Source organism: Mastigoproctus giganteus, chromosome 2 (genome assembly GCF_048544385.1).
Source record: "Mastigoproctus giganteus isolate SK-2022 chromosome 2, ASM4854438v1, whole genome shotgun sequence".
Classification (NCBI taxonomy): Eukaryota; Metazoa; Arthropoda; class Arachnida; order Uropygi; family Thelyphonidae; genus Mastigoproctus; species Mastigoproctus giganteus.
In genome coordinates, this window is record NC_143576.1 from 167,715,042 (window position 1) to 167,733,815 (window position 18,774).

Genomic DNA, 18,774 nt, shown 5'->3' on the forward strand with positions numbered 1-18,774 from the left:
GGTGCTGCTCTTCGTGGACTAATGTTATTAGTGGAGTCCCACAGGGTTCGGTGTTGGGTCCACTGTTGTTTTGTGTATTTATCAATGATATTGATGAAGGTATATCAGGCTTAATGTCGAAGTTTGCAGATGACACAAAGGTTGGCAGGGTTGTTAATGACAGTAATGGCAGCGTGCTACTGCAACAGGATCTAGATAATTTGGGCAGATGGGCTAAGAAGTGGCAACTGAAGTTCAACCTTGACAAATGCAAAGTACTGCATATGGGTAGAAGTAACCCCAGAGAAATGTACCAACTGTGTGGTACTACACTTAAGGTGGTAGAAAATGAAAAAGACCTGGGAGTAATTGTGCAGTCAGATATGAAATTTTCTGAGCAATGCAGACAGGCTGCTAGGGCAGGTCATGAGGTTTTCTCAATGATATATAGGAATTTTGCTAGCAGGGAAAAGGAGGTGATTGTCCCTCTGTATAAGGCAATGGTCAGGCCACGCCTTGAGTACTGCGTACAGGTCTGGAGGCCTCATTTTAGGAAGGATGTAGATTTGCTTGAGCGTGTACAGAGAAGAGCAACACGATTGGTGAGGGGAATGAAGGCATTCTCTTACCAAGAGAGGCTTAAGTTCTGCAAATTGCAGTGGCTGGAGACTAGGCACCTGCACGGTGATCTGATTGAGGTCTATAAGGCCTTGAATGGGTTGAGCACGCTGAATTCTGATGGGATCCTTCCACTTGTTCAGATTACGAACCTACGGGGACATAAGTTCAAATTAAGAAAGGACAGATGTAGAATAGATGTGCGGAAATTTGCCTTTAGCCAGCGGGTGGTTAATTGCTGGAACAAACTTCCATCTGTCGTTGTGGAAGTTGATAGGTTAAATAAATTTAAGGAGGAACTGGACAGGCATTTGGAGGGAATGGTGTGATTTTTTTTTTTTTTTTTGGCTGATGCTGCATAAGCTCCTACACTTGCTTTCTTGCATCATGTGCCACTACTACTACTACTACTACTACTACATAGATGAATTTAACAGAATGAAGTAGAGAGATTTTAAGCCAGAGGAGATTCCAAATTACCATGTCTCACACAGCGGATATTGGAATGGACATATGCGCAAGTACCAAATTTGAGGAAAAAGGAATCATAGAGCAATTAATTTGGGCAACTGTGATGAGCAGTGGTTGAATCAACCGATAACTGAGATTCTGTCAGAAAAAGTACATGAGGTTTGGCAGACTGCAAGTGGAAATGAACATCATTGAGATTAGAACTGAGCCCATGTATATTTGTGAAATGAACTAAGAAGTGTTTAGGAAGTTTAGATCTTTTCGCAGATATGTTTCCTCTATTAGTTTGACAGTTCATGGTGTATTCAGTAGTAAGAAAAAGTGGGGGAAGCGGCATGCTGTATGAAGTAATGAAATCTTTGGATGTGGCAAACACATGGTAAAAATATACCCAGATCTTTAACATAACATGGCCTTGACAATGTCCCCCACACACACCACTCGGACTCCCTCCAGTCACTATCTGGCAGAGTATAGGCAATAAGATTATACGTTACCTGATCCGGAAGCCTCCTAGAGAGTTACCAATAGGTTCAGTCCGGTGTACTAACTAGCAGCCGGCCTGCGAACACCGTTTTAGAGTTGTACCCTCGAAATGTAAGGAAGATTGGATCTTGCCATGATGTCCATCATAATCTCAAAGAACATCAATCATACTGCAATATGAAACAGATGTGGCAAGGTTGACCGGAACTTTCCTCTGCAGTCTAAACACCACTTGAAGCATCCAATAAGCAAAGTGGTAGTATTGCACCAGTTGATGAGAGTCATCTACCACCTAGTATTGCCTGGTAACACAGAGGGGCGGCATTCCTGCATGTGGTGTGGGTGCCACACCTCAACCCCTGCTAATGTTGGTTCACACCTGGGTGGTCACCCACAGTGTGCTTACGCATGGGGGTTATACCCAGGATTACTAACAGTCCCACCATAGTGAAGGTGCAAGCAGAGGATTTGGCTGTAAGAAACAGTCCGGATTTCGCTGAAATTAGGTCCAGTTGACTTAGCTGTCACCCAAATATCGGTTCCATCAGTGTTTTAGACTCCCAGGTAACAAGCACAGCTTGTCTGGCATATCTGAGAGAATTTCTGTGACAGCCTCAAGTTGGTACGTATCTGGGGTTACTTCTATCCATATGCAATACTGTGCATTTGTCAATGTTAAACTTCAGTTGCCACCTCTCGGTCCATCTTACCAACCTTTCTAGATCCTGTTGCAGTAGCACGCTGCCATTGTTGTCATTAGCATCTCTGCCAACCTTAGTATCATCTGCAAACTTGAATATTAAATCTGATTTACTTTCATAAATATCGCTGATAAATATACAAAACAACAGCGGGCCCAACACAGAACCCTGGGGGACTCCACTAATAACATTAGTCCATGAAGAGCAGTGTCTGTTGATTACCACTCTCTATGTCTCCCACTCAACCACTCCTTTATCCATTGCAGCAACTTGCCTTTAAAAGCACACTGCTCCAATCTGTACAGTAGTCTTCCATGCACAACAGTATCAAAAGTTTTTCCTGAAATCCAAGTATACGATACCAAAATTATTTTCTGCATCCAGTTCCTTTGTAAACACAGTATCCAATCAAATTTGTCAGACAAGACTTTCCCTTAACAAACCCATGCTGTGTCTGAATTATTACTGGTCTAGATTATCATGCAATGCTTCTTTAACCAGTGCCTGCATTATTTTTCCCCAGAACAGAAGTTAATTACTAACAGGTCTGTAATTACTCATGCACCCCTTTGATCCCCCTTTATGAATTGGGGATACATTTGCACATCTCCAGTCCATGGGGACTTCCCCTCAGTCCAAGGATGCTCTCATAATTATGGCTAAAGGTTTTCTTACTTCCTTTGTTGCCTGCTTTAATATAATTGGATATATCCGATCCATCCCAGGTGCCTTTCTTATGTTTAACTTCAACAATCTCCTCCACTTCCCTACAGAATTCCTCATTTGTGAATGTGGATGCAAATTCAAAAAGGTTATAAGAAATACACTTTAGGTTGCCAACTGGTGGGTACAAGTTTTTCAGACCATAATACACTAAGAAAGCATAGTGTATAATATATACATAATATCATCTGGAGACAACTTCGGTACTGAATTTCAATGAAATTCAGTACTGAAGTCGTCCAGTTCTTACAGGATGTCTCGTGTCCAGTCTGGTACAGCCTACAGTTCTTCACATGAAGTGCATTTCTGCACCAGTCAACCTCCTCCTATCCCCTTTGCTCATTGTCCATGACTCAGAGCCATAGGTTAGGATAGATCTGACGAAGGTGTTTTCTATTCGTTTCCTTGTTTTCTTACGCACCAGATTAGATTTGAAAATGTGATTTATAGTTTTAGTTATTGCTATGTAACTATTTATTTTTTGTTCAATATCTTTTTCTTTTTCATAGGATAGGTGGTATCCTAGGTATCTGAAAGTATTAACTTGTTCAATAATATTATTATCAATTCAGATCTTGGCTTCTTATTGGATCTCGTTCTTTAAATGTCATTACTTTTGTAGTTTGAAATTTAATGTTTATGGGCCTTCTGAAGTGATATCTAAGATAAGGGATAGAGAAATTATTATAAACCAGTTAATTATACAAGGCTACGATGTTAGTTATACAGGATGAACTTTTAATACAGATGGAAGCAATCCTGAGGCATTGGGATAGAATGATATTGGCACGTACAGATTTAGAAATCTTGGATTTTCCCAGTGTGTATGGTTCACTATAATGAAATTAAATGCATCTCTTTTTTATAGACATTTAATTTTGTACTTTTCTATTTTTAAATAACAATAATTGGCCATGTTATCAGATCTATCAATACTGCTTTTCTTTTTCTCTCTAAATCTGCAGTGTCTTCACCAGGACGCTTCCTCTTCACACCTTTTAGGAATTTTATTCATTTTTGGCATTAGCAAAGGTACATGATGCAAGAAAGAAAGATTATATAGCATCAGCCAAAAAAAAAAAAAAAAAAAAAATCCTTATTTTACCCATCCACTCGCTCCGAATGTTTGTCTAGTTCTGCCTTGAATCTATTTAAGCTATCAACTTCTACAATGACAGATGGAAGTTTGTTCCACCAATCAACCACCCGCTGGCTAAAGGCAAGCTTCCGCACATCTATCCTACAACCGATTTCCTCAATTTGAATTTATGCCATCTCAGGCAACTCTTCAGAGCAAGAGGAACAATCCCATCCGCACTCAACATGCTGAAACCATTCAAAGCTTTATACACCTCAATCAGATCACATCCCAGATGCTTAATCTCCAGACACTGTAATTTGCAAAACTTAAGCCTTTCTTCATAAGAGCAACCTTTTGTTCCATTCACTAATCTTGTTGACCTTCTCTGTACTCGTTCCAACAGCTCTACATCCTTCTTAAAATGAGGCCTCCAGACCTGTATACAGTACTCAAGGTGTGGCTTGACCATTGCCATATACAAGGGGATAATCACCTCCTTATCCCTGCTAGAAAAATTCCTGTATATCATTGACAATACACCATGAGCTACTCTTGCAAACCGTCTGCACTATTCAGAAACCTTCATATCTGCCTGCACAATTACCCCCAGGTCCTTTTCATTCTCTACCATTGTCAGGGTAGTACCACAGAGTTGATATGTTGCTCTGGGGTTGCTGTTTCCCCTATATAGTACTCTACATTTGTCAATGTTAAACTTCATTTGCCACCTTTCAGCCCATCTGCTCAACCTTTCCAGATCCTGTTACAGCAGCATAGTGTCAGTAGTGTTCTTAACAACCCTGCCAACCTTTGTGTCGTCTGCAAACTTGAACATTAAGCTTGATATATCATCATCAATATCATTTATAAATACAGAAACCAACAATGGACCCAACATTGAACCCTGAGGGACTCCACTAATAACATTAGTCCACGAAGAGCAGTGTCCATTGATTACCACTCTGTCTTCTCCCACTCAACCATCCCTTTATCCATAGCAGCAATTTACCTCCAATGCCACACTGCTCCAAGTTGTGCAGCAGTCTTCGATGTGCAGCAGTATCAAAGGCTTTTCTAAGATCCAAATACAGTGAAACTTCCCTTTGACGGACAGCCATGGGGAACGAAAATGTGTCCATTAGAAAGAAGTGTCCGCTAACAAGACGTCTGAGGGAGAAAAAAAAAAAAAAAGAAAGAAAGAAAAACCGTTAAACGTTTAATGTAAAATTAAATAAAATTATATACAGATTTTGCACAATATTTTTGTAAATAATATAGACATACAATTGTGCTATGCATATTATGACTTTATCTTAAGAAAAATACATACAGTAATCACTTATTTTCTTCTGCACCTTCTTCCGGCTGATAATTTTGTTTTCAACATTTGTTTGGAGTGAAGAAACCATCGAAAGTCTTTCAGTATCTTCTTCAGCGGCGAAAAACATTTTTAAACGATTGATTTGTATGAGCGCTTCTATTTTCATCGGTGGTTCGTCATTAATATGTTCTTCGACAGAATGATCTCCTTCCATTTCTTCATCCTCATGAGGGACTTCTTGAAAAATATCGATGATAATGTCGTTGATATCTAGAGCACCACCTTCTGTAGTGAGGTTCGAGTCTTTATCTTTGTAGCAAGAGTCACTTGTAGCGGAAGTATTGTACATTATCAATAGATGTTTAAGTTCTTGTTCTTCTTGGTGCTCCACATTACTGTTCACAACTTCAATTTTTGCATTTGAGAAGCCAGACTTTACGAAACAGTTCACAACAGTTTGTTTTCTAATTGTGTTTACTGAAGAGGAAATCCATTGAATCGCATCTAGGATGCTGAGTTTCTTTGCAAGGTCACTCGCACATGTTACATCGTTCATGTTTGCAATGAGATGTCTTAAAACATGTTTTCTGTAGTGAAGTTTAAAATTTTTTATTATCCCTTGATCCAAGGGTTGGCACTCTGCAGATGTGTTTGGTGGCAGAAAAACGATTTGAATGATACAATTCAATGTGCGGGTGATATGCAGCATTATCCATGAAAAGAATAATTTTTCTGTTTTGACGAATCATGTTTTGGTTAAAGTGACTTATCCATTTGTTCATGATATCTCATGTCATCCACGCTTTTTTATTAGACTTCCAGTCAACATTCAAAAGATTCAACTTTATGCCCTTGAAACAACGAGGATTTTGTGGTTTTCCTATAACAAGAAGTTGTTCAAAGTCTCCCAGCATATTTGTACACAATAGCACAGTCAAGCGTTCCTTAGAAATTTTTCCGCCCTGGCACTTTGCTTTTTAGACTCATTGTTTTTTCAGGAAGAGCTTTAAAAAACAACCCTGTTTCGTCACAGTTTTAAATATCCTTGGCTTCAAAATCACGACATAAATCTTCCAATTTGACGGTCCACTCTGTTACAACCCCCAGTATCAACAGTTCCACCTTCACCACTTATGGTTTTCCAAGAAATTTTATGCCGAGTTTTGAACTTGTCTAGCCATCCCACAGAAGCTTTGAACTCATTTACTCCCATAGATTTCGCAACCTCCAAAGCCTCCACTCATACGTAACATTGTAAATTTGAAGTCCAACAGTTTTCGGGAATGATTTTTGAAACTGATCATTCACGTGTTGCCAAAATTGTTTGAGCAGTTAATTTTTTTTCTTTAGGATGTCGCTTACCTGCGTCTTCCCGATTTTGAATTTTGCAGCGAGATTGCGAACACTATTTTTTTGCCAATCATAGGCATTAATGAGTTCGACTTTACCTTTTAAAGTTAAATGTTTACAAGAAGACATTGTGCACTTCACACGACACTGAACAAAACTGAAACTCAAAAGACGAAAGGCTGACAAAATACCCCCCCTGCACACACTGAATTCATCAGAAGTTTTACACGTGCCTTAAAATTCTTGAAAAAGGGTTTAGAACCGCGACGTAAACCTTGATAAAATTCAGAGAATCGGAAATAGAAAATAAACACACGATTGAGGCAATACGGGGAAGAAACGTTCCTAGAAAAAGGGCCTTGAGTTCGCCCGCTGTCCATTACTGAGAGATCAAATTAAGTGCTAATCTAAACGAAACAGTGCAGATTGCCTGTCCGCGTCCATTACAGAGAATGTCCGCTAGACAGAAGCTGAAAACACGTTAAAACCAATAGAGGAGAGTTGGGGAATTTGAAAATGTCCATTGTAAAGAGATGTCCGTTAAAGAGAGGTGTCCATTAGGAGAAGTTCCACGTATATGATATCAAAGTTATTCTTTGCATCCAGTTCCTTTATGACTACATCATAGTATCCAATCAAATTAGTCAGACAAGACTTCCCCTTAACAAACCCATGCTATGTCCGAGCTATAACTAAAGTCTTGTCTAGATGATCCTGCAATGCTTCTTTAACCAGTATCTCCATTAATTTCCCTGGAACAGAAGTTAAACTAATAGGTCTGTAATTACTGTGTCTCCCTTTGATCCTCCTTTGTGGATTGGGGTCACATTTGCACATTTCCAGTCCATGGGTACCTCCCCTGAGTCCAGGGAAGCACTCATAATTATGGCTAAGGGTTTGCTTACTTCCTCTGCCACCTCCTTTAATACAACTGGATAGATTCCGTCCACCCCAGGTGCCTTTCTTGTGTTTATCTTCAACAATTTCTCCTCCACTTTACTCTCAGTTATTACAAAATTATCTAGCTTACTGCAAAAGTTGAATACACCTCTGGCATTCCCCTCCCTGAATAACTCCTCATGTGTGAATGTTGATGCAAAATATTCATTTAGTTTGTTAGCTACCTAAGCAGGATCATCAACAGTTGAACCATCAATATCTAGTGGACCAATCTGATTCATCCCTTTCCTTCTAGAGTTTACAAAGGTAAAGAACTCTTTTCTATTTTTCTTTGCATCCTTTGCCAAGGATTTTTCATAATCTGTCTTTGCCTGCTTAATCTCCTTTGTAACTTGGTTACAGACCAGCTTATATCTATCACAGGCTTCTGTGTCACGTGTTCATTTATATGTATCCGATGCATTTTCTTCTCTGTCACATGTCTAATTAGTTCATCTGACATGCATTTAGGCCTAAACCTAGAACAATATTTTTTGTTGGTATTTCTTTGAACAATTCAAAGAAATATTGGAACAATATTTTTTTGTTCAACGCCTAATAGCTTCCAAGATTAATTCTTTGAATGCTTCCCATTTTGAATTTGCTTTTGGTAACATCATCAGTTGGTTCCACCGTATAGAATTTAAATACTGTCTCAGACCATCATAGTCACCTTTACGAAAGCAAAAATCCTTCCCTTTACCCTTGATGGTAGTTACCTCTTTAAGTAAATCCCACTTCAGCACACTGTGATCACTGCCACCTAGCGGTTCCTTTATCTGCAGATTCTTGATGCATGAAGAAACACTACTGATAATCAGATCAAGAGTATTACTCCCTCTAGTTGCCTCCCGAACATGCTGCTGTAGAAAACAATCATCCAATGAATCCACAAAAGCCTTGCTAGTGTGTGAGTGACCAACCCACAAATTCTAGTCAATATCCGGGAAATTAAAATCCCCCATTATAACACACACTAATTTACTGGCCAACTCTATTTCTCTGCACAATTGCTCATTATACTCATCAGATTCATTTGGCCTATAACACACACCTACTCTCATTTTTCCTTTCCCAGTGCTTATGTCACACAACAGACTCAACTTTGCATTGTCCACCCACATCAATTGGATGCACTTCCTTTGATTTTATGTGTTCTTAACTAACAGCATAAACCCTCGTACCTTCCTGTCCTGTCTATCCTCTCTGTACACATTGTACTTCCCAAATTCCAGTTCTGCACTGCGTATGTCTGTGTGACACAATTTCTCTGATATCCCTACAATATCTGCCTTTGATGTCCTGACTAGCACTTCAAGCTAATCGAATTTATTAACTATACTCCTAGCATTGGTGTACATGCAAGTATACATGCATCTGTTTCTACTCTTAGTTACAGCCCAACTGAGCCATAGTAATGTAGTCATTTTTTCGATACGTGGTTAATGTTTTACATTACTATGGCTCAGTTAAAGGAATTGAAGGCCAGAACACACAATATTCCTGCACTTTCGATCAGGTAAAATTACACAAGACTGGATTTCCGTTATATACAAATTTTATATATACGTTATATACGAATGTAAACGTTGAATACACATTAGATATTATTTGGGATGTGTTAAATAATAACTCGATACCGATTAATTATACGAAGCTACTTATTAAAGAAATTTTTCACTTAAACTGTTAGTTGAGGCCAACTATATCACCTTTCGAGACAAGGTGTACCAACAAATTTTTGAATTACCAATGGGTTTGAGCCTGAGAGGCTTAATGTCAGAGATCTATCTCTCAGCAATTGAGAATATATAATCTGACACCTTTTCGACCCCATATCACATACTATGGGAGGTATTTAGACGATGTTCTAGTTATTACTGATAGTAGTACTATCCAAGACATTTTACATTCATTTAATAATATTCATTCTAGACTCAAAATTACATTGGAAAGGGAGGATACGGATACAAAGTCATTAAACTTTTTAAATTTCACGCTTACTCGGGACTCAAATAAAATCCAATTTAGCATCTATCGATAAACTACAAAAACCGGTATGCTTCTACATTATAATAGCTATCACCCATTCACCTACAAAAGACTGATTATCTTTAATCAATTTCTAAATGCCTATAAATATTCAACGACGGAATCCGCTTTGGGCTCAGAAATACGAATATTAACTATCAGGTTCTTAAACACGGGTTATCCCCTTGTCACAATAAACCGAATTAGGGTACAGGCTAAGGATGGGATACAAAATACTACACCAACCAACAATAGTAATATCAAAAAATACTTTATTTCTGTCCCATACGTTGAACAGTGGCACAAACAGCTTAATAGATTCTTTAAAGATACCAAATTTAAAATTGTGGTCAGGCCAATACGGAAATTACACACTATACTGAACAATCGCTCGGTTCTTTCCGCGTTCTCAACACATATTAACGACCTGGTATACAACATTTCTTGCGGTGATTGTGACTCGTCTTACCAAGGTTCGACGTTTTTCTCTGAATATTCGTGTAAATCAATATAAAGCCTCAGTTCGTACTTCTCGTTCAGCAGCATCAGAATTAACCTTTCATGCCATTAACGAAAAACATACTTTTTTATTTAACGAGGCCAAAATACTTAATGTCCAACATAATTATACATGACTATTAATTGTAGAAACCGTAGAAATTAAATTACACGAGAATTCTTTTAATGTTCGTCGGCCATATTTGATCTCCGATGCGTGGACCTTTACATGCATGCGCAAAGACAAATAATCACTATTTAAGTTTCATGTTCAACCCTATTCGATAATTTTCATTCCTGCGATCACGACATACGGTTGAAAAGCGTTGTCAGCTTCAGGAAGAAAAATTGTTTTGAATATTTTCGTTAGATTCTTTTTAATATTTTTAATTGCTTTAAATTAATTTTAATTGTGTTAAATTGGTTTTTAATTATTTTTTACTCTAATGTAAGGTTTTCGATTTTTTTGTTTTAATTTCTGGAGAGTATCATATGGAAGTGTTCTACGTACTATATTGAGGTAAACTCCTCTTATTATTTTACAAATTACTACAGAACATAAAGTTGGATCAAGGTCAGATTTTAAACCTATTTCTGTCGGTCCTTGGGAAAATTTCAGGTCCGGTTATGAGTTCCCATCCCTTGTTTCTCTCCTTTCCACAAAAATCAGCATAATTGAAAGTATGCTTTTGCATTAATTGACAAGAAAATGCAGATTGCTACCAAATTTTCAACCCTGGGGTGGTTCTAAGTTCAATTTCGATTTCATAGCATTTCCTCCCCAGTTTCCTTTACAGAAATATTATTATAAAGTTGGAATTTGATCAATTTAAAAATTACAATGATTATTTAGAATAATTTTAGGAATTTTTGTAACAAATTTTCATTTTCATGGGTTGACTTATTTTATTATAAATCAAGAATTATTACTATCTGCTAACAAACTTGAAATGTAACACACTGCATATGTTTAATTAACATGTTAATACCTTACTCTTCACTGCCCCCTACAACCCATCCCTCATAAAATAAATAAACTATTAACCTACAATCTCATACTTCTACAGTATTAATTAGCTGTGTCATTCTATGTTTTCACCATTAGATCTACTGCCTGTCATTTGTTAGGTAACAAATGACAGGCAGTACATCTAATGGGATATATTAAATTTATACCAGAAATATGCCTCAAAGACACAAATAATAAATGACAGACAAATTTTCATTTTAAAAAAGAAGAGAGCTGGAGGAGAAGGGGGGGGGGGGGAGAACCAAAAAAGTTCATATATTTAGTTCCCATAACAGTAAAGTTATTTCTGGTTACTTGTCACAAGTGAGTGACAAGTAATCAGGTATAAGATATTCAAGTTTTCAAGAAAATCATATTTACAGAAAACTATGATATTATTTACCTCACCAGACTCTGATATGAAGAACTGTGCCATTTTCAAGAAAGAACGAGCATTAACAGTCCCTAGGGAAAAAAAAAAGTATGTAAAAAGCAATGCTGACCATTTATCACATGACTTCCCAGAACTTAAGAGAAAATATTTCCATTTCTGTTTCTATTATATCCAAACAAGTGTTAATTATTGGACGTTTCAGCAATTTTAAATTACATTTCATTAAAACATCTACATTTTGCAGCTGTTAAATATAGATGTTGTATTAGTAACATATGTTTCTTTAAGAAATCCAAATTATTTAAGAAATATTTGTTTCTTTTCTGGAAATGCCATTTCAGTTTCAGCAGCTGTTTTATAAAAGAAATATTTATTAATTTATTAAAAGAAATTAATTTATTTATTAAAAATATATATAAATAAACAGAAATAACTTTTCCATATTTCTTTAGTAAAACAGAAGCTAAAACTGAAATGGTATTTTTAGTTACTTTCTCCATTTGCATATGCAGTTGAAAGCATTTATAATGAAACCTAAGGACTGATGAAAATTTCATTATATCTATAAATTCATTATACAAATAACTTCAAAAAAAATGGACAAAATACAGTAAATACTATGTAAAAAAAAAAAAAAAACAAGGAAACAAAAAAAGGTGAGCGACGAGTAACCACAAAAACCAAATTTTTAAATTTTTGCCTTTTTTTTTTTTAATGAAATTACAAATACACAAAATTAATATACAAAATTGTGTTCAATAAATAGTTTTACTAGTCCTACTCAGATTGATTAGCAAATTTTTACATTTATCTAATGATTTATTAAGTTATAACTAGTATTTTTTTTTTTTTTTTTTAGGAGCATTAGCAACTAAGGCCATATTGCTCCGGGGATATGCGGTGGTCACTCCCTGACCTTTTCGCATCCTCCGTATTTGGTGGTCACGGGCTCGAACCCGGTCTAATCAAGAAGTGTGTGCTACGCACTGCTGCTCCTGCCCACTTGGCTACGGAGGCGCCATAACTAGTATTAATACAGCTTTTGTTATCAGTGATTTCAGCACAAACATCCTATCTCGTAACCGTATTTAACTGTTGTAAATAAGTAGCCAGAAGATTTTCAAATCATGTAGGTTGGTGTGGTGTTTTTCCCCCTCCCCTTAGTAAAGGTATTGGTATTGTTATTTCTGGTGCAAGGGCTACTAGAGCCATACTGCACCTCCTTAGTGAAAGAATTAGAAAGGCAGTAGCATTATTAGAAATGTATAGCATTGCACATAATACATAAAATAACAGGGCACAAAAGGTGATATTGTTGTACATGCTGGCACTAATGATATTAAGAGTAAGAGACCAGCGGAATTACTTAACAAGTACAGGTCAATGTGGAAAAAAAGCCGTGAGTTAGGGTTGAATTTAAAAGTGTCTGCAATTCTGCCCAGACATGATAGGAGGGAGAATATAATGAGAGCCTTATCAATCAATTTTGAGACTGCTTCTACAGTGATAGGATGTAGAGAGACTGCTTCTATAGTGATAGGATACACTTAAATAGAAAGGGTGCAAGAATATTTGCTGATGTTATCGAGACAGCGTTAGTTGGGTCGGAAAACTGCTAGGTTGGGAGGATACACAGACTAATTGATTAACAGTAGGCTCTGGCAGAGATAAAAGTGATTCTTGCACTGCTTCTATTGTAATAAGCAGCAGGCTGGAACACAAGGTGCAGGGGATTTCAGAGATTGCTGGGAGTCATTGCAGAACAAAAAAATACATCGGCTGTGTTAGGGTAGCTAAGAATAGGCACAGGTGCACGTATACTTGCCTGTACAGCAATGATAGGAGTTTGGTAAATAAATTTGATGAATTTGAGTTGTACATCAAAGGCAGATATTGCTGGGTGTCACACAGATATAAGGAATGCAGAAATGGAATTTGAGGAGTACATAGTGTTTGGGGAGAGGGTGCCACCGGTGGTTTCCCACAACTGCACCATAAGTACTCTTGTGAAGTATACATTACTCTGTAAAAGCCAGACAAAACTATTGTGTGTTGTATATGAGAAGTATAATGTTGGGTTCTACTGTTGTGGTCTGGTTTTTGGCCACAGGACCCCTAATGGGATTCCACGTTGCCCATACACACCGCTAGACGGTAAGCCAGGCTGCCCATTATTCTCTGGCAGGTACTGCCACCTAATTGCCTGAGCATTCAATGACAGGACCTATAAAAAAAAAAAAAAAAAAAAAAAACACAGATAGAGATTAGGGAATATGAAAGTCAAGTGGGAGGGAAATAGTAAGAAATATTGAGGAGTAGATGAAGGCGACCTCAAAATTATTCAGTGGAGTAAACTCCACTAGGTGAGTGGGGAAAGGGAATGGGAGTTAAAAGATACCAGACAAGTCTGGTATTGATCGCCACTTGGCACACAAATCATGGTCAAGAGGTAAGGTCCTTTTCTGTGGTTTAGTCATGTCCAAGTAACTGTCACAATTGAAGATGTGCAGGTCAGAACTGGGAGACCAAGTCCCATCAGTGGCTTAGTCATATCCAGGTATTTGTCATGGTTGAGCGGCAAGGTTCTTTATCTGTGGTTTAGTCGCATCCAAATAACTGTTTCAGTTGAAGATGTGGAGGTCATGGTGAAGGTCACGGTTGGGAGACCAAGTCCCATCAATGGTTTAGTCAGTCATGTCCAGGTATTTGTCATACTTTTTGGGACACAAAGGCCCCCTCAGTGGTTTAGTCTTGTCCAGGTAATTGTCATAATTGGAGGTTCTCAGTATGTCTTGTTAACTGGTTTTAATCACATCAAGGTATTTAAACTCATCCAAATGTTTGTCACAATTGGTAGGTTTCAATGTCAGCAGTTTGGTGTATATTATTCACTATTCAGTGATTACTACTGGCATGTACGTTCCTAGGACGGTTGATAGGATTGTTTCTTCATCTTGCAAAGAGATCCTGGGTAAAATTTGCAAATGCCATATACTCTTCTATATTATCCAATAGGTGGAATTCATGATTTTGGTGATTAATAAAGAACGAAGGTCCTCATACGGGAACAGTCATACATAAGATGGTGCCAGCTTTCCGGCCCCCCACAAGCACAAGATGAATCTTCAATGATGCCCAGTGATGTTAGCTTGGCTTTAATGGATCCATGGCCAGTAAGTAGCTAAGTTGTGCACAAACCCGGTGAGAACCATGGGGGAGGTCTAGGGAAGATCATTTTTACATTCGGCAAGAATTTCTGGGTGATTTCACCCTTTGTTGAGTTAGACCACCTACTCTGCCACTCCTGCTGCAGGTGGTTAAGTAGGCGTTGATTCTCTTATTTACATCCATTAGCCAGGTTGGTTGTGTAGTTGAGGATGGTATGTAAAACTCCTTTTAAGAGTTGGTATAGCAATCCCATTCATACTACCTCCAAATCAAGGGGCAGAGCACCTGCCAGAAGCTGGAGGGCATTGGTGCTGACCATATATCAGGCATGGGTAATAACAAGCAGAATGGACTGCTGAATGGTATCCAGTATTTTGCTGTTGGAGGCCATAACTGCTTTGGTGAACCAGATTCCTGAGGCATGCGTGACGATCGGTAGAAAAAAATCTTATAGAATAATGAGAGGGTTCATCGTTTGAGGCCCCAGTCCCGGCATGAGACCCTGACAACAAGAGCAGCATAGTCCTGGATTTTGGTTCGGAGGTATTTCAGATGTGGCTGGAATGAGAGTTGGTATCAAGCATTACTCCAAGGTACTTCATTTGCATTGACAGTTTAATGGTCTTTCCATCTAATTTAATTTGTAGTAGTCTACCAAAATTTAGTTTGCCTTTTAAGAGTATAGAGTTAGTTTTGGTTGGAAATATTTGAAGGTTATTCTCTTTTGCCCTGTTTTTTAGAATACAAAGGGCATGATTAGCAAGTGTCTCAAGGCAGATTCTGGAGTCCACGGCCACAGCGATGATAATATCATCAGAATATATGCCTGAGATTTGACCTTTCCCAGATCAATGTTGAGGAAGTCATCCAAAACAATATTCCATAATAAAGGTCCAGGACCGAACCCTGCAGGCAGGCCGCGGAAAATGTTTCTGGAGACTTTCTGATATGGAATATTAATTACGCAATTCTGTTGGAGAGAGATATGATTTGATGGTCTCATAACGATTTTTAGAGATGGAAGCTCTGCGAAGCCTGCCAAGGACGCTGGGCCACCAAAGTGAGTCAAATGCCTCAGTGAAGTTGACAGCAATAATGAAGAAGTACTTCTTGTCTGTGTCAGTAGCTGCTCTGAGAAGATTCTGCAAGGTATCAACCAGGGAGGAACCATGTCTAAACCCATATTGTTTTGGTGAAGGCAAGTTGGCACCATTGTAGTGCTGTAAAATTTTGTTGTGGAGTAATCTTTAGAATAGTTTACTAAGGACTGGAAGAAATGTGATTGGGCGGTATGATTCTGGTAACTCTGGAGGTTTTGTGGGTTCTTAAGGATGAGCTTCAAGTTGGCTATTTTCCAATCACTTGGGAATATTCCAGCTTGCAAACAGCAGTTGAGGAGATATAAAATGACCTCGGGAGTGTACTCGACAGCCTTTTTGATTATTTCAGGCTCCAACAGTTCCGGTCCTGGGCATTTTCTACCCCTAATGAGAACACTTACAGTGTAGCCCATCAACACTAAATGGAGGCTCCAGGTTACACATATCATAGTGGTCATTCTCGTGGCCATGCAGTTGGCACCAACTGAATGATCCAATTTGTGCTGTTGCCAATTTTGGACTTTGTTGAATACTTGGGGTAGATTAATCTTTGTTGGTCCTGGCCTGGAATTACGGTGATATATTTCATCAACAAGTTGGTCATGGATAGAATCCCTATTCAAATCAAACATAATTACTGAGGGTCCCTTCTTTCTGGGGTATTCGGCAGATAGGCCAAGAGTGGGAATTTTTAGATTCGTCCTGATGTTGTCAGCTTCTTCCTTTGTCTTGGTTTCTATTACTACACCTACATTACGCGTTTTATGAATGGATTTAATCCTTGTTGTTTTAAAGTCTTCTTGCAAGTTTGTCATGACTTTATTTTTTATTTCCTCACTTGATCGTTGAGCATTTTCATTCAGCAGGCGAAGGCCAACTAGGTGCGGCTGTTTGATTAACGTTTTCCTCCTAGGCTGAGTATCTTTGCTGATCATTGTACTCTGTTTGATTATCCTCAGCTCATCAGCTTAGGAATGGTTGTTCTGTGGCATTTGACTTTCCTGTTCCTCATGAATATCTTCCAACTTTGCCATCGTTTTTTCGTTATCCACATAAGTTTTAAAGAGAATGTATTCCATCTCTCCATATTTGCATTATTTCTTCCCGAAGGGTGGTGGTAATACCATTACTTGAATCTGTCACCACCTGCTCCAGCTCCGAACGCAGGGCCTGAACTTGTGCCAATATCAGGCATCATTGTTTGATCCAGGTACTGGTTCAGGAGTCTGTGTAGCTAGGGACATCGTTTCCTTGCTTTGGGGTGTTGGATTGCTAGACAATGACAGTCCATGTAAATGGTGACGCTTCATGTCATATTTAGGATTAATTAGGATTAAAAAAATTAGGATTAATTTTCATGTTTTTGCTCCTAATTCCCTTTGAAGATGACAAAATGCTTGCTTCAGTGTCATTTTCTGTCTCAATTTTAACTGAAGAAATTTTATTTTCCTCTGCCAAATCCACATCACTGAATATTTCTCTTAACTTTACTTAATTACTTATCTGAATCATTCTCAGGAGTATTGGTCTTAGCTTTTCTCCTATTGCTTCTTCTTAAAACAGGAGATCTACTGCAAGATGAACAGTAATCCAACTGAGCTTTCTTCACCACCATGGCATTTCTGCCTTTGATGGCGTGTTTTGATGGGATATTCAGACGATGGTGTTAAAAGTGCAGTGCCCTCATCATACAACTCTGCCAACTTGACAGCGTTACCCGAGAGAACCTCCTCCTCCGATTCCCTTCCATTCCATCATTTTTTCACCCGAACTTCCGGAGACCGAAGCGTCAGTAGATTCTCTGCTTAATCCCTTTGACAATTTTCCTTGTGACATATTTTGATCCTGAAACTCCAAAAGTTTTAAGAGCTGCTGTTTAAATTCTGAAAGTTATGGATGCAGGGGACTTTCAATTGGTGGAGGGTTTTCCTACACCGATTAGTAATATTCAATTTTGGGACAAAATATCATCTTATCTAAAATATATTGATTTTTAAAGACTTCGATGCTTAATTAGTTACGGCATATACAGCCATTGTTATATATATATAAATAAAAAAATTAAAAAAATTTCCAACTTAGTGGTCTCTTCATTAGAATCCTTTTTTTTTTTTTTAAATCCATAAAATCTGCAATCCTCTGGTTCCACACCATAAAATGTGCCACATATGAGACCACCCCTGAGTAAATCTGACTCTCTATTTGACAAAGTTTTTTTTTTTATTTATATATATATATAACAATGGTTGTATATGCATTAACTAATTAAGCATCGAAGTCTTTAAAAATCAATATATTTTAGATAATATGATACTTTGTCCCAAAATTGAATATTACTAATCAGTGTGGAAAAACCCTCCACCAATTGAAAGTCCCCTGCATCCATAACTTTCAGAATTTAAACAGCAGCTCTTAAAACTTTTGAATACCAGTGCTATGTTAAAGCATAGGCAGCTAGAACTGACAGTTAAAACAAAGAATGTTCTAACTGCCAAAACAGACTAATTGCAAAGTTAGCGTAAATGTTACCTTTCCTTGATAATAGATAGTCATACCTGATGAATTTCATGACACTATACCCGAATTTTACAAAATAAATTAAAAAGAAACAACTTAAAACTATATTTATAAATGCATTTAACAAGAGCACATATAATATCAATCAACACAGCAAACCAAGTCACACATAGTGGCATAGTCTTTGGGGAATACAATGTGTACAGGAAGGATAGAAAGGGAGGAGGGGTTATGCTTTTAGTTAAGAAACCCAAAATCCAAGGAAGTACAGCCAGTCGACACGGGTGGACAGAGCAGTGTTGAGTCAGTTTGGTGTGACATAAGCACTGGGAAAGCAAAATTGAGAGTATGAGTGTGTTATAGGCCTAATGACTCTGATGAGTATAAT

At 37.9% G+C, this 18,774-nt stretch overlaps 1 protein-coding gene across 1 annotated transcript in view; it reads right to left on the bottom strand.

Annotated features, from left to right (window-relative positions):
* LOC150089729 (dipeptidyl peptidase 9) overlaps window positions 1-18,774 on the bottom strand; it is a 483,518-nt gene that overhangs the window by 308,236 nt on the left and 156,508 nt on the right. The window contains 1 exon segment of the mRNA XM_090390084.1: window positions 11,611-11,672. Within this exon segment, the coding sequence (XP_090246210.1) occupies window positions 11,611-11,672 (62 nt within the window).